At 41.3% G+C, this 17,504-nt stretch overlaps 1 protein-coding gene across 3 annotated transcripts in view; it reads right to left on the bottom strand.

The window, feature by feature from the left end:
• Positions 1 to 308: 308 nt before the first annotated feature.
• Positions 309 to 17,504, bottom strand: part of ntn1b (netrin 1b) — a 41,895-nt gene continuing 24,699 nt past the window's right edge. Inside the window, exon 7 of one of the 3 annotated variants that reach the window (XM_057014363.1) lies at positions 309 to 898. In XM_057014363.1, the coding sequence (XP_056870343.1) occupies positions 867 to 898 (32 nt within the window). In that variant the 3' untranslated portion in view covers positions 309 to 866. Of the gene's footprint in view, positions 899 to 9,368; positions 9,506 to 13,109; positions 15,166 to 17,504 lie in introns of those variants that run through there. The other 2 variants (XM_057014361.1, XM_057014360.1) reach the window with 2 other exon arrangements.

Here is a 17,504-nt window from a genome sequence, read left to right as displayed (position 1 = left end):
TGTTCAGATATTTTTTTTATTTACTTATTGTTTCCATTTATTAGAATATTCTGTTCTGGGTGCAATCCCTGGTTACAGACACAATTTGGAAGAAGTTCTGGTAGCCGGGGGAGTTGCCAGGACGCCTTCAGAACACTGCAAAGGTGCCCTTGAGCAGTGTCCTGAACCTCCAAAAGTTCACATAGGGCCCTGTGATTAGCTGCCGAATGATTCAGGGTTGTAGCCTTGTAGATTCCAGCAACCTCCCCGTGATCCCGAAAGGGATATAGTCATCAAACAAGAGAATGAAAAAATAAAAGAAAGACGCATAAAACCAACATCAGTGCATTGTTAGGAATAAAGACATTTTTACATTTACATGACATTTGAATGGCTAAAACATTGAATTGCTCCATTGCCCTCTTCATAATTTGTTTCTGCAAAAATAATATATCTTATTTATAAAGTTGCTTTTCAGAACACTCAAGTTCACATGACAATAATCACACAATCACTGAAAAATCCCCAGAGATTTGTGTGACCCTTCATTTCAAGAAACACTACTTATTTAATTATTTATGACGTGTTCAGTAACAATTTCCAAAATATCCACCTAAAGAATATGATCTGGTATGATAGTATCAATCAATCAATCAATCAATCAATCAATCAATCAATCAATCTATCTATCTATCTATCTATCTATCTATCTATCTATCTATCTATCTATCTATCTATCTATCTATCTATCTTTATTTATATAGCATCTATTACAATCAAAATTGTTTCTAGGTGCTTTACAGAATCCCAGGGCCTGACCCCCAACAAGCAACAGTGGCAAGGACAAACTCCCTTTTAACAGGAAGAAACCTTGAGCAGGACCAGGCTCATGTAGGGGGACCCTCCTGCTGATGGCCGGCTGAGTAGAGAGAGAGGAGAAAGGGGAGGAGAAGGGGGAGGACAGGTAGAGAATAGGCAGAGATCAGGGAAATACATTAATTGCAAAATTAAAAGCTCAATCAAAGTTGTCACACGTTAAGTCACCGTGAACAGACACACACACACACATGTGTATATGGTTCTTTCAGTGAAACATCTGCTGACTCACTGAAACATCTAAACACAAGCACAACATTTCGCTGAATTAATATTACTGAATTAATTAATTACTATATTCAATCTTGTCTGCTATCCAGTGCCTTTGAATTGCAATGTTCATGCTATCCTCTTCAATATATATCTTATAGGATATGAATATCTTTTTCATAGTGGTTCAACTGAGGTGCCCATGAAATAAGCTAGAAAACTCATATTAAACAGCAGCTCTTGATGTTGCGAAGGACAGATGAAAACAACACTGTAGAAAAGACATAACATATAGCGTTGGGCTTGTTCTTACTTTCAAAGTATGGTAATATATATATATATATGGGGTGTGTGGGGTGTACAGGGAGGGGTAGTACCTCTGGCCTGGGGGAATGTCGTGCCCTTCTAGGGCAGCTCGCCAGCCTTTGGTCCCCACCTGTCACTCAGCTCTCACTTGTGGCTCCCCGTAGCTGTTAACATGCAACAGCGGCCACACCCCGGGCAACGACTTCGACAGGTCGGCTAAACCAAGTGAGGGTAACCGGCGGGTCATAGACCTTCGGTGAATAGGGTTCTGCTCACCCAGCATGTGAAGACTGCTTCGATGGACCAGGCGGAAGAAACCAATAGTAAGGATCAACGGCTGAGAAAGCGTAGCAGCAAGGCACTGTGGAATGCATAGGGCACACCGGAGCACGGAAGAAGGTCTGGCCATCCACTGCAGCCAAGGGGGTAGCCAGTCGTAACGCCTCGTCGTGCCACTGGACTCTGACTTCTGCGGCCGAGAGGGTGGGGTTGTCCCAGCGCAATGACTTCCCCACCAAAATCTCTTTCTCAGCGCAGGTTTTTGTGTAGTCTTCTCGCACCTGCTGCATCTACTACAAGTCCTACGGCGTTGGGGGCGGGGCGAAGCGGCAGGTAGCGGTTACTACTGGGAGCCGTAGTCTCAAACCTGCACGTAGGCGGCCTGTGGACCAGTGGTCGCTCGACTCTTGACTTGAGGCAACAGAGGAGTTCGGCAGCATCCCAGGCGACTGAGCAGCCCTCTTTAGGACAGCACTGCTCACCCTAGCAAGGGAGGGGACTAGAAAAGGTGTCCCAAACATTGCTTGCCTCACAACGTTTCTGGCCAGCATGCCGCGGCTGGCAGATTAGCTCTACAATGCGGTCGAAAACAAAAAGAAACAAAGGAAAAGAAACTCATCTTTGGATCATGGAACATACGCACTCTGCTGGACCGAGACACCACAGAAAGACCCCAGAGAAGAACAGCCCTGATAGCCAAGGAGCTAGCCCGCTACAGGATCGACATCGCTGCTCTTAGTGAAACTCGCTTTGCTGAAGAAGGATTGATCTGCGAGCCTGATGGAGGGTACACATTCTTCTGGAAAGGAAAAGCTGAAAACGAGGACAGGATCCATGGAGTTGGTTTTGCCATACGCTCCACTCTCCTCCGTCTCATGTCTGATCTCCCCACCGGCATCAACGAACGCCTAATGAAACTCCGTTTCCGCATCTCGAAATCACGCCACGCAACTGTCATTAGCGCTTACGCGCCCACACTGACTAGCAGTGACGAAGACAAGGAGGCATTCTACGAGAACCTGGACTCCGTCATCAAGTCCACGCCTAGCAGCGACAAACTCGTATTGCTGGGAGACTTCAATGCCAGGATAGGATGCGACTCTGAGACCTGGAAAGGTGTGATGGGTCCACATGGAGTAGGAAAGCTGAACAACAACGGCATGCTACTCCTGACGATGTGTGCAGAAAACGGCCTGACAGTCACTAACACTCTCTTTCGGCTTGCGAACAAGTACAAGACTTCATGGATGCATCCCAGATCCAAGCAATGGCACTTAATAGACTATGTCATTGTCAGAAGGCGGGACATTCGAGACGTGAAGATCACCAGAGCCATGAGAGGAGCGGAATGCTGGACCGACCATCGACTGATCAGAGCCATCCTTGCACTCTGTATTGCCCCCACTCAACGCAAGAGAGCCAAGCTCATCAGGGCAAAGTTTGATACCAAACGGCTTCAAGACCCTGTCAAAAGAGAAGCGTTCCAACAACACCTGGACGACGCGCTGACTGCCCATGGACCTCTGACTGGAGATCCAAACGACAAGTGGACCCAATACAGGAAAATGGTGACAGAGTCAGCTAAAGCTATTCTTGGGCCGAAGCAAAGAAACCATCAGGATTGGTTTGATGAAAACAACGAGGCCATCAGCAAGCTTCTAGACAAAAAGCGACAAGCCTTCATCGAGTTGCAAAATGACATCAACTCCACTTCAAAAAAGGATCGCTTCAAACAGCTGCAGCAAACGGCGCAGAAAGAGCTTCGTGAGATGCAAGACAGTTGGTGGGACCGAAAGGCAGAAGAGGTGCAAAACCATGCTGAGTCCAACAATGCTAAAGAGTTCTACAGTTCGCTAAAGGCAGTTTATGGGCCAGCAAAACCTAGCATCACCCCGCTTCTATCTGCGGATGGTTCGACCCTGTTGAAAGATAAGGCCAACATCATCGAACGCTGGAGAGAGCACTTTTCCACCCTCCTCAACAGGCCTTCTACTGTCGACCCTGCTGCACTGAACTCTATCCCCCAGAAGCCAGTTGTAGATGACCTCGACCTCCCTCCATCATTAGACGAAGTCATGAAGGCCATAAAGCAGACCAGCTCAGGCAAAGCAGCTGGTGGCGACAATATTCCTGCAGAGCTCCACAAAGCGGCGGGACCAGGAGCACTTGGAGCCTTCCACAACATCCTGACAAGCATATGGGAAGAAGAAAACATGCCACAGGACTTCAAAGATGCCACTGTTGTTTCTATCTTTAAGAAAGGCAACAAAGCAGACTGTGGTAATTACCGAGGCATCTCGCTTCTGTCCATTGCCGGGAAAATACTGGCTCGCGTCATTCTCAACCGCCTCATCTCCTTAGTCTCCGAGGAAGCTCTTCCAGAGACTCAGTGTGGTTTTAGACCTGGCCGCAGCACCATCGATATGGTGTTCACCATTAGGCAGATCCAGGAGAAATGCATTGAACAGCACAAGGACCTCTTCGCCGTTTTCATCGACCTCACCAAGGCGTTCGATACGGTAAACAGAGAGGCACTTTGGTCCGTCCTCAGCAAGCTAGGCTGCCCGAGAAAATTCACCAACCTCATCCGTCTCTTCCACGATGGCATGCAAGGACTCGTGTTGTCAAACGGCGACACCTCTGCGCCCTTCGACATCTCCAATGGCGTGAAACAGGGGTGTGTCCTTGCCCCTGTCCTCTTCAACCTCTTCTTCACCTGTGTCCTCAACCATGCCCTCCGAGACCTCGACCGTGGCATCTACCTGCGCTACCGGCTGGATGGCTCCCTCTTTGACCTCCGAAGACTGAATGCCAGAACAAAGACAATAGAGCGGCTAGTCCACGATGCGCTCTTTGCCGACGATTGTGCTCTCATGGCACACACAGAGCCTGACCTCCAAATTATCGTCGACAGATTTGCAGAAGCAGCTCGATTGTTTGGCCTGATGATCAGCCTCAGTAAGACGGAGGTCATGCACCAACCAGCACCAGGCACCAGCGCACCGCCCCCCAATGTATCCATCGAGGGAACTGAGCTGAAGGTGGTTGAGCAATTCAAGTACCTCGGAAGCACCATTTCCTGTGATGGCTCTCTAGACAAGGAGATAGCTCAGCGTATCAGCAAAGCCAGCCAGTCCCTTGGTCGACTCAGAGCCCGTGTGATAAATAACAAAAACATCAAACTGGAGACTAAAATTAAAGTCTACAAAGCTGTTGTGCTCACCAGCCTTCTTTACGGCTGTGAGACCTGGACAACATACAGGAAGTACATAAAACAGTTGGAACGATTCCACATGAGGTCCCTGCGGTCAATAATGCACATCAAATGGCAGGATAGAGTGACCAACCTGGCGGTCTTGGACAGAGCTGGCCTTGTAAGTATCGAGACCATGATTATGAAAGCCCTCCGCTGGTCAGGCCACCTGATCAGAATGGACAGCACGCGCCTTCCCCGTCAGGTCTTCTACGTCTGGCGTCCTCTCCCAGGGGCAGAGAAACACTGGGCGCCCCAAGAAGCGGTACAAAGACTGCATCAAGGACAGCCTAAAGTACTGTGGCATCCCTCCAGCACAGCTAGAAGCCCAGGCCCAAAACAGAGTCGGATGGCGCGCCGCAGTCAAGAAGGGCTGCAAATCCTTCGAGGACCACAGAAGAGGCAAAGTCGCAGCAGCCAGGCAAAGAAGGAAGGAAGCAGCAACAGCCCCACCCACGGCGTCTTTCCCATGTCCCAACTGTCCCAGAGTGTGTGGCTCCAGAATTGGGCTAATCAGCCACCTTCGAAGTCACCAGAGATGACTGCACTGACATCATCGGATCGATGGTCAACCCAAGAAGAATGGTAATATATGGAATTTCGCTAATGAGCACTTTAATTTCCCACAACAGAAAAACAATCATATCATATTTATACCACAAAAAATAAATAGGTGTAGTTTTTTTTTTTTTTATCAAATTCATCATGTTATTATGTAAATTATTGTTTAACAATGCTGATTTACATAATGGTTTAATGTACCGGTAACACAATTTTTATCCACATGTCTCTTTTTTAGTGGGTTGATCCTGGTGGTCATGCTACTACAACCAACAGCAACAGCAACAATAATAATATACAGACAGACAGACATATTCCAGCTTGCAGCAATCTTATGTAATGAACTAAAGGTTGTTAAGGCCTAAAGTTTTGGACATGTTGCATATTAAGTTATTGCACTCTATTGAGGAATTATATATAATTTTGCACAGTGTTAGTAAATAATGTTAATATCAATCAATCAATCTTTATTTATATAGCGATCAATCAAAATTGTTTCTAGGCGCTTATGAGTGGTTACTAATACTTGTATTATCTTAAGAATTATTTTAGGTACAAAATAGATATAGATAGAGATCTGCCAGATTTGTAGTTCTTCAAAATATAATATCAGGTGTGTGTAAATTGCTTCAAAATTTCAAATCTATCATTTCTTTGTTGTTAGAGCTTTTCTTCTGGAAAATTCTACATTAAGACCTTCATAAGTAAATGTGATTTATTGTTAATGCTGTTTTAAAGCTAGCTTATTCCTTTCTTAAATAAGAAAAATGAAACATTGGCCATCCAAAATATTGACTTTTAACTTCCTTTCTTCGACAATTATCTGACATATTTGCATAGGTGACGCTTACTTTCATTAACCTTTTTTTTTTTTTTTCAATATATGGAATTTACTGTGCCTGCATAGCACTGACTGAGGTTTGAGCTTTCAGATATGTATTGTATGTATTTCGGATATGTATCTAATATTTCTGTGTCACACTCAACCCACAACTATCTGGTAGCCCCTCAGAACTCCATGGAAATTCCAGCGCAAAAAGGGATATATGTTAATACAAAAAGTGATTGTGAAATGTGGGAGCGAGGAGTGTTTGGCAGACCTCATCATGTTTGCTCAGTAAACCACCAAGGACTGTGTTTTCGGGTGAGGAAATGCCCATATTGTTGGGTCTGGAGACCGTGGTTACGGGCCAGCCCGGGGCCCAGCAGCCAGTTTGAGACAAACAACAAGATGAAGGTCAGCTAATATAGCAGTTAATTCCACTTCCTGGTCACCATGACAATCAGGCAGCGTTTATTTGAAGATCCCAGAGCCTGAAGTAACTCTACGCTATTGTCCATAAGCATGTGCATAAGCATTGTGTTCCAAGCCAAAACAAATGTATATTAATGTATTCCGATTAAAAGAGACTGGCAGATACAGTCAGAGAGCTCTCATTTCCAAATATCTTATCTCTCTTTACCTTCTTTTTAAATGTCTGTATGTATTTGTATTTTGCCCCTTTAAATATCCGTGAATATTGCATTTAGTTTAAGATACATGTTTGTTTTGACCAATTTGACTTTTTTTGAAAGACTTAATTTTATTGGAAAACTATACTAAAAATCAAAAAGCATTTGTAATGTATAAATGATTGACAATGGACTCAATGTAGATCTCCACTGAAAAATAAAAGAATTAATAATCAATTTTCAACATTAGATATTTGGAAAGAATTTTTAAATGTTAATATATAATCTTTCTCCCTCTCTCGCTTGCCTTGTCTTCTACACTGCTTTATCTCTTTTGGGGTTACAGGGAGGGTCCACAATCGGCGTAGGCAGGGTCCACCCATGGATGAGTCGCCAGTTCATGGCAGGGTCCTATGTGAGCATGTATGGGTTCGGTAGCTTGCTCAGCAGTGCTCTGAAGCACTCTCTCGCGCTCTCTCTTAACTAAGCATATATTCAAATGTAGAATAATTATCATTTGAATTCTGTAAATGTGTGATGTCATACATAGCAAATAATACAAATATTATACATATATTATACATACAATATTACATAATCTGTTTAATTGGTTTTTCATAAATCAAAATAATAAATACATTTTTTTAAAACCTCATTTTTTCCCCTGTCAAATTTAATTGAAATATTTCTGGGTGCTGAGTTGTTTTTTCAACCAACCATTAACCTTTTTAAAGGGTTATTTTAATAATGAAATGAAACACATCATCTCACAGAAACAACTAGTGTAAAGCAGATTTAAAAATTGTGAAGGTTTTAAAATGTCCTATAGGGTTTTATGAGAACCCTCTTAAAGGACTTAGTACTGCACATGTTGTTAAGCAGTGAAATTTTGACCAAAATATGATATTTTTGTGATATATTATATTGTTAACATATCTTATTCTTTATTCATTATTATTAGTGGTAGTAGTAGCAACAGCAGCAGCAGTAGCAGTAGCAGCAGTAGTAGCAGTAGTAGTAGTAGCAGTAGTAGTAGTAGCTGTTGTAGTAGCAGTAGTAGTAATAGTAGTGGGAGTAGCAGCAGTAGCTACGAGAGTAGCCGTAGCAATAGTAGTAGTAACAGTAGTAGCAGCAGTAGTAGTAGTTGTAGTAGTAGTAGTAGCAGCAGTAGTAGCAGTAGCAGCTGCAGTAGTAGCAGCAGCAGCAGCAGTAGTAGCAGTAGCAGCTGCAGTAGTAGCACCAGTAGTAGTAGTAGTAGTAGCAGAAGTAGCAGCAGCAGCAGTAGTTGTAATAGTAGTAGCCGTAGTAGTAGCAGTAGTAGTAGTAGCAGCAGTAGTAGTTGTAGTAGTAGTAGTAGTAGCAGTAGTAGTAATAGTAGTGGGAGTAGCAGCAGTAGCTATGAGAGTAGCCGTAGCAGTAGTAGCAGTAGTAGTAGTAACAGTAGTAGCAGCAGTAGTAGTTGTAATAGTAGTAGCAGCAGCAGTAGTAGCAGTAGCAGCTGCAGTAGTAGCAGCAGTAGTAGTAGTAGTAGTAGCAGTAGCAGCTGCAGTAGTAGCAGCAGTAATAGCAGCAGCAGTAGTAGTAGCAGCTGCAGTAGTAGCAGCAGCAGCAGCAGTAGGAGTAGCAGTAATAGCAGCAGCAGCAGTAGTAGTAGTAGCAGCAGTAGTAGCAGCAGCAGTAGTAGTTGTAGTAGTAGTAGTAGTAGTAGCAGAAGTAGCAGCAGCAGCAGTAGTTGTAATAGTAGTAGCCGTAGTAGTAGCAGTAGTAGTAGCAGCAGTAGTAGTTGTAGTAGTAGTAGTAATAGTAGCAGTAGTAGTAGCAGTAGCAGTAGTAGTAGTAGTAGTAGTAGTAGTAATAGTATTGTAATCACTGGATTTCACTGCAGGACTGCAGAAGTGTAGAAAACCCTCTATTACAATTTTCGTAGATAGTATTGGTTATTTACATTGTGGTCTGAAATATAGTATTGTGACAAAAACAATTGAATAACTTGTAATTTTACTATGAGAATATGTAAGTTGTTCATTCATGTTTATTAACTAGTATTTTAAGTTGTACTCTGACCTAACTTTTTGAAATTGAACCTTTGAATAAAAGGAAATAAAAAATGAAATAAGAATTAAAGTGAAAACTTTTTAAACTTTTTAGCTATTTTGTGATATCATTTGTCCTAGTTGTAGGCTGTTCGATGAAAACAGGGCAACACTGTGCAGCAGCTGAAGGACTCTCTTCACCATGTGATCTCAATGAGATCTACACTTGGCATCCTCTGGACCCAGCAGTGTGCGTGAACAGACATTAAAAAGAGCTAATTTATGAGCTGATTGTCTAACTGATCATTTAACTTGGACCTTGAGAATGTGGCTGTGGGAGGGAAATAGTACAAACCATCCAAAAGCCAAGTGGCTTAATCCTGTATGCAAATGGTAATGAGAAATAAAAAGAAGACTAACTCCGCCTGTATGCATTAGCTCCATCCAGGATGGAATGGAGGCCTCTCCAGTGGGGCTTCTCCAGGATGCATAAGAAGAGCCTTTGTGTTCTGATCTAGTAAGCCAGAAGTACAGCTTTTGAACCATGTGATGTGCACTGCAAGAAAAAAGGAAATGGTGGGGGAAGTTAGGAGTGAGTGAAAGAGTGAGTGAAGTGGTGGGTGTTGGGAGGGCCCTGAAGGTGTTGGTGTCAAAAGCAGAGTGTGTAATGCATTAGAATTTGTGTGTGTGTGTGTGTGTGTGTGTGTTTCTTTTGGTTCTTGCCCATGTGCACCATAAATGTGTGTAGGCCTTGTGTTGATATCAAGCACCTCTTTAAGCCTAGTTCCAAAGGTGCTTCACTCTTTGTTTTCTCAGAGCTCCGGTCCATCTGTGTGCTGAAGCCTGACTGCAAATGAGGGCTACAAAGTCAGCTAGGTTGCACCAAACTGTACACAAATGTTATTAGTGTTCGCAATTGTCAATGGGTTCCTTGCATATGATATAATTTAGGGAGACTGTCATCACATTAGTTCAAATAAAATATAAGGTGAAAGAAAATTTTGTGATCAAAATTACAAATCATTGTCATCAATTTAAGCTACCCAAGTACTTCGAATACAGGATTAAACACATCCATTATTTTGGTGGTGTTTCTCCTCTCATTAAAAGTTCTTAAGTACAAACGTCAGTAATAATATAAGTATTAAAGTAAGTATATTTATTTGGTTTGCTATTGTGCTTTGGTCAAAGGGGGCTGAACTTGAGTATTAGAGCTTTCTATATAAAGAGCTAGACAACACTGCAGAGACACCTGGATGCCATGACAAACAACTAGGCTTGAATCTGTGGAGGGCCTACCTCTGCAGAGGGTATATTGTGATAAATGGCATACACACCCTGGTGCTGAGGCGCCGACCTTACAATGTATCCCAGTGGTAAAGCCTTATAGCAATTAAAGCCTGTGAATGCACCTGTTCTGGAGCGATCCAATGATTGCTGCAAAAGCACAGCTGACAATCAGGAAAATACAAGAAGACGGTCTGGAAAGACTGGAAATATACCCCAACACAGTAGGTATGGGTTAGTGAGCCAGTGCTGATCATCATTGTTAGAAAAACTTCAAGTATGAGAATACTCCAAGGGTCTGTGAGAGTGGGGGTAGAAGATGTCCCTTCATGGACGCATCATACGGTGATGGACCGTGGAACAGAACTGACAATAAACACAACAAATACCAATGTAATGGATGGACAGTCAACATAGGCAGGACAAGAGCTGCAGAGCTTCAATTGCGGCTGTGTCAAAGCCAACAAAAGCAAAGGGCCTTAACTGCTTAAAGGAATGTCTCATCAAGCTCAGCAATGTTTTGTATTTACCGGTACTTCTTGAAGACAAGAAGCTCGAAGGCAGGACAACCCCCTCAGTGTTCAAGGTATCGGTACCTCAAATGAAGCTCAACGTTGCCATGACCCTCCAGCAACAGCGTCCAACCTAAAGCCCAGTCAGCCACAGCCAAAACAAGTCTTTTGCTCAGCATTCAGCCAGCCGCTGCCTTTAACAGAGATGAAAATGGAAGGAAAGAAACTTCAGATACTGTGGCCCAAATCCAGTGAGAAGAGTGAGATACTACTGACACCAACCTGGTCCTCCTACTAGAACAACTGAAGGGTCCTGTTTAAAGGAAACTGGGGAACATGGGAGCCATCACTATGATGCCGACTTGCTTGGGATTAAGAGCAAAATACAGAGGCAGAGGAGAGCCCTCTGCAAAGGTCCAGAAGGCAGCACGAGGCGCAGACAGTCTGGTTGGCAGTGGAAGAAGGCCGCAGAGATGGAAAGAGCTGGACTCAGTGAATGACAAGCTGAAATAAAGCAGACTGACAAAGCTAAGAAGACCACCTCATACGGCAACAGAACAGGGAGGAACAGACAAGAACCTGCAACTACAGCAATCCCTACAGTTTTACCAAAGGTCTATAAGGCTAAGAAAAGAGGGAAGCCTCAAAGAGCCCATAAAAGTTCTGGAAGAGCACCTGAGGTGGACTTCAAGATGAGCGGAAGCAGGAGCAGGTCACTATCATTAATGCCAGGCCACTAATTCATGCACTGGAACACCAAATGAACATAAGGCCCACCAAATGGTGGGAAATGGATAAGACAGTGAAGCAGGCAAGCTCAGCAGAATGGTTTGAGACAGTAAAACAAACAATCGAAAATTTGATACAATAATATAAACAGTCTAATTAACAGTTTTGTTTGAACAGATTAAAAAAATTGAGCATCTGAACCTGTCATCCAAATGGCAGAAAACCAAGTTTATATAGGGTAGTGTGTGTAAGGCTGCAAGTTCACATATATTTTCCTGTATCTGAAACAAATCCAGCTTGTGATGCTCAGCCTGAAGAGACTAAAAATTATGAGCAGGCTATTGTTAAAATAGCCTACTCTCATATATATCTAAAGGTGTAGTATGTCACTCTTTCATCTGGTTAATTTTCCCATCTTGCATCCATAATTCAAATCATTTGACAGCAGACTTCTGTTATCGAAAAACCTATCTTAAGTTCTTGGCAGTGACTGCATAATTGGGTGCTCTCTGTGGAGTATTTTATAATGTGCACCATTGGGAGAGGTATATCAATCATAGTCCGCTCTCAAGTAAACTCAGAATGAGCTCTCATTTGTGGCCAGAATGGCAGTTTTGTGTGTTAACCTCCCACAAAAATAAGACATGCCACCTCGCACTTCGGAGGATCAGATTAGACGTGCTTTATCCATCAACAGTGACCTGGGATCTTAAAGAAGCTAAATATATTAAACAATGAATTTAAATTATAAATTAAAAATCGAATAATGAATATAAATTATATATATGAAGAAATTGTTGATGATCTTTTGTAGTTTAAAAGTCACTATTGTGCATAAATAGGAATTAAAAGGGGGCGTGTCTGAAAACCAAGTTATTTCAACTACGGTAAATGGACAACAGAGTATATATTAACATTAACACTGTCATTGTTTTATTTATTAGAATACTGATAAAATTCAAACATGTTGTTGTAAAGGTCCCATTATGTTTCACTATTATGTTTATGATATGTTTTCCTGCTGTTATTCCCTCTTTCCTCAAATTTTAAGTAAGTGTTCAACTTAACCAATTTATGCCATTATTGTTGAATAATGGCAAAAATTGAATAATTATTGTTGATTATCAAGTTGGTGCAGATGATGAAATTAGATTTAACATGTAGTGCAAACTCTATACCTGTGCAGGGTGAAAAGGCACATTAAATATCACTGAACAATGAACAAGGACCACATCAATAACAATATGTATGAGTTTTCCAGACAGATTCTACCCTGTTGTCATTAATGATATGTGGAAAGTATGCTGAATTTGTCAATCTTTGATTCACAGCAGCACTAAAATGATTATTTCCTTTGCACCATAGTTTTTTGGAGAGTTTTATTTTATATGAAAACATTTTCAGTACTATAAATCTGTTTAAGTGACAAAATTCTCAAATGTTTTACCCAACTACAAGCAAAAAGAGCAAAAGGTTAAAATGGGGGCGCAAAAAAATACACAAAACCGCACTGTTTTGTGGGCAATTAAATATATTCAGTTGTCATAAAGATAATATATTAGTATTATACAACATTTGCACTCGACACTGCTAAACAAAATGGATACACTAATATGGAAAGAAAGAGCAGAATTGTAGATACTGAAACATACATTTTTTATTATTGCTTCTGGATGCATTTGGTTATAGTACTGCATTTGTGTATGAGTATTGTGTGCAGAACATATAATTTATATTTTATAAAGGTCTGATTCTAAGGACATTTTACTGACATTCATTTTTTTGCCTTTTAATTTATTACACATTTATAAAATGGTTAGTTTCACAACAAGATAGAGTCATGTTAAACACCATAATAAAAAACAGCTATACAATACAATGAAATACTGAAATGTGACTGTATAAGATATACAGAATTTGTCACAACCTTTTGTCAAGTATCAAGTCTTTATGATAATATGTGATCTTCAATAGTCACTTTGAGGTGCTATACACTAAGCATTGCAATTTTCCTTCACCCCACAGGTTATTTTCCCCAGAACACAAAAAAACATTATACTTATAAAATTAGTACACAATTCTCAGTTGCTGTTAGCTATTATTAAAACAGTGAGCATGCGTGAGTAAGTAGTACAAGGATACTTGATAGGTGAAGGATTTGTTGAAGGACTAAATGACTCATTTTCTCAGTTCTTTTACTTTCTTGAGAACACTAAACACTAAAATAAGTGCATGATTGATATGTCTAAATCTACATAACACAACTATCACAACTCAATGACAGGTATTTTACATTGCAGAAGCCACAACTACAGTACACCTTATTGTCGCATATTATTAAGCTCTCAACGAATGCTGATGAATGAAGATGAGGTAAAGTCATCAGTAATAACACTGGAGGGTCAATGGGTACTGTTTGACTAAAGTAACACTGACAGAATGGAATCTATAGCTGCCCCCCCGCCCCCACCCCCGTGTCCTTTTCTTTTTACATGAAAAAAATGTACTGTACTATTCATTTCAATATAAGAATAAGGGAAATCAATAAGGGAAAACAAGTGAGGTTAAAAACAATTAATAGTTTCAAGGCCCCCCTCTTCATTTTTATGTGTCATGTTTTATGTCAACTTGAATCAGTTATCAACTTGAAAAAGCAGCTCTGACACTTAATTTTTCCTTTACAGATGGGAGCTCGAATCACACAAGGTCTTGGATTTTCAAAAATCAAATCTAATTCATTTAAACAATTTGCTTGATATCATGTCAAGAGAGTTAGATGTCATGATTGACAGCTAAAGTGACTTGGTGGATGGGAATCACTTAGATTCTAGTGCCAAATTACTAGCATGACCTTTTTTGCATGTAGAGGAAGATTCTGTAATATTATCAATGATTCTGACATCAAAATAGTGGAGTGAACAGATGGGGGAACTTGAAGAGCTTAAATCATAGATTTATGTATTATTAGTGATCATATAATTCCAGTTTTAAAGCAGGGATTTATGATTCATAGACAATGTCTGACCTACTGAAAATGAAAAATACAGAATAGTTATGCAGGAGTTGCTATGGGACATAACTGAAGAGCCTGTCGAATAAAGGCCACTATCTTAGGAGTTGGCACATCTGTAACTTTAGGTGCAAACTCTGCAAGAACACAACAAATTGACACAAAGACAGAATAAACGTAGCATGAGCTCCTCTATAAAAGTTCCTTGAAACTCTTTGCTCTGGTTCAGAGCAGCAGAAATCAGTCATTTCTACTCTGCTCCCCACATTTCCCCTATCTTCCAGTTATTATTTCCTTGTTTATTTAGGTTCAGCAAACTCAAAAACCTGGATCACTCTCTTTTCCTCCAAATTAACTTTTAGCACTTCCCCCTTTTATCACGCTGTTGGAATTTCCTCAGCCTGCGGCCCCACAGGTCCTTCCAAGGGATAAGCAAGCTTCCCTTGTCTGCCACTACGCCACTATTGCCAGGGGAATCGTCATCTGTTCCCAGGAGCAGGTACTTCCTCCCTGGCTTGATTTTGGGACATTTGCAGGCCACATCCTTGGCACGAACCCACAGCAGTTGGTCTCCACGACGGATGCGGTGTTCACCTTGTTTGTACACTGAAATTATGTTGACTGTGAACTTCCACCACTCACCAGCTTTGTCCCCTTTTAGAACATGCACCTGGACAGCTGGAAAAGGAATATCAGAATAATATATTCAGTAATTTGATATCATGGTCTTGCTTGTTGCACTTGGAGTTTGAATCTATCTAATGGACAATTATGTGATATACTTGTGCATCATTAAGTTAAATGTGTGAAATCTTGCTAAATCTGATCTTTTGGTTGATTTATTGGCTCTGTAATCTGGTAGCTAGTTAAGGAGAGGTTTTGTTTGGAGAATGTTAGGTCATTGCTTAGAATGATTGATATAACATTTTAAACATATAACCTTTGGTTTCTTTACCTTTATTAATGCTATCAATGCTTCCTCTCTCTTTCTCTCCTGATCAGCTCTCTGTGTGAAAGGTTTTATTTCTCTGTTCCCTTTACCGATACCTTAATAAGACCCCAAAATCTAGTGCAGATTAACTGAACTTGACTCTTGGTCACAAATCCCTAAACTTTCCACCAGCACCCACAAAACCAGTGAGGCAAGGTGACTCTCTAAATAAGATTTAGCTCTAAAACAACCACAGTTAAACCAGCACCTAACTTTTCAAACAATTTCTGTGAAAATTAGCAGTTGCAGTGAATTGTTATTGATTTTGAAATGACAGTTAATCTTAAAGTCAGGTCACGCTTGTGCGTGTGAATATATTTTACTTTCACATGATCCCAATCATTCAAACCTAGCAAAATTCAGTAACATTCTCTGAAAGGACCAAAGGATCAGTTCCTCTTACATTTATCTTCTTCCTGAAATTGCTGCCGGTGTAGTAATGCACGTAAGGATTAATAAATATCTTTTTACAAATTCTTGCACAATTCCTGCACAAATTCTGGGAGGCCAGAACTTTAATGCAGTCAGGAGGTTGTCGCTGTAAAATCAGAAAATAAATTAGGAATAGATCATTGTGGGTGTGTGTGTGTGTGTGTGTGTGTGTGTGTGTGTGTGTGTGTGTGTGTGTGTGTGTGTGTGTGTATACTGAGCTGTCTGCAAGAGAAACCACAGTCTCTCATTTTGTTGAATGTGGTAAGTATTTTAGTGTGTAGTATTTTGGATTGGTTTCTTGAGTAGACACTGCCACTTATTTCTAATAAGCACAACCAAGGTGCAAGGTATCGGACCCTCAACTGCTCACAGGGTCTGTCAATGTACCCCTCTCCAATCACTCTAACATCTCAACCTTAATGACTGCATTTGTTCCTGTAGAGGAGACATTTTATTGTGGGTGTATACTGAGAGTAAAAAGAGGGATGATTTAAAAAAAGATAATTATAATAGTATACACTATTTGCTACAATATAAACACTTTATGTAGTCATTATTTGTCCCATAGCACAACCAAAAGATAAAACGAACAAGAGAAATATGTGTGTGTGTGTGTGAGAAAGAGAGAGAGAGAGAGAATCGCTGTGAGCAAATTGCACACATTTTTAGAAGAAAGGAGGATTGTTGGGCTGAAAAGTGTGAGCTCTCACAGCCTTACTATTCATTGCAGTCCTCTCCTCCATCGAGACACATAAAGGGTGTGTGTTTGCATGGCAGTATTTGTCTTCCCAGCCGCAAAAAAAAGTTTCAGAAGACTTGGGATGTGTTTCTGACCTTATGAGCTATCCACGTTCAGCTCCCAGAGTCCCATCCAACTCTGCAGCGTGAGAATCCAGGGAAGATAGTGCTAGGAGAGCTGGTTTCAGCATCCAAGCACAGCGGCTGTCTTCCTTTGACAGTCACAGTATTAAACCATAAAAACATCTACATGTAGACACCTTTGAATTATCCCCATTATGTGCAACTTGCACATTTTACAATATGCACAACGTAAGATGATTCAGCAAGACGGACTCCTGGCTGGGGTCATCTTCTCTGGGCTGTGTGCCGCAGTTTGACACAGCATGCCACAAACAAATGAGGGCTAATGAAATTAGAGCATGCTTAGTTAGCACACTTAGACCCCCCTCTACTCTAGTTATTAGCGCTGTGAAAAATTAATTACCTGTTTCCCTTGTGTGAACACAGAGGGGCAGACAGAGCAGCCGAGGTTTTGGGCTCACTCCCCCAGAGCATCAGTAAACGTACAACTCTTTGATTTGTTGTCTTCATGGTGACACGGTGAAGGATTGTGCAAAAGTGCGGAGGCTAGTGTCAAGAGACAGTATAATCCCTATGTGGCTGCCATTTGCCTAGCAACGGTAGTAATGAAAAGCAAAAATTATATAAACAAAACATTTTTCTTTCTCTCCGGTGCAATCAATCACCCGTCTGCCTATTTTACCACCTGTTTGTGCTCCATTGAATTCTTAACACCAGCAAAGTGGACAACTGTGTTTAAACAGAGGCCCCTTTCCTCTGACCCTTGGGGGTT

The sequence above is a fragment of the Takifugu flavidus genome, chromosome 18 (genome assembly GCF_003711565.1).
Source record: "Takifugu flavidus isolate HTHZ2018 chromosome 18, ASM371156v2, whole genome shotgun sequence".
NCBI classification, from domain to species: domain Eukaryota; kingdom Metazoa; phylum Chordata; class Actinopteri; order Tetraodontiformes; family Tetraodontidae; genus Takifugu; species Takifugu flavidus.
Note: the sequence above shows the minus strand (reverse complement) of the source record. Positions and strands in the feature narration are given on the sequence as shown.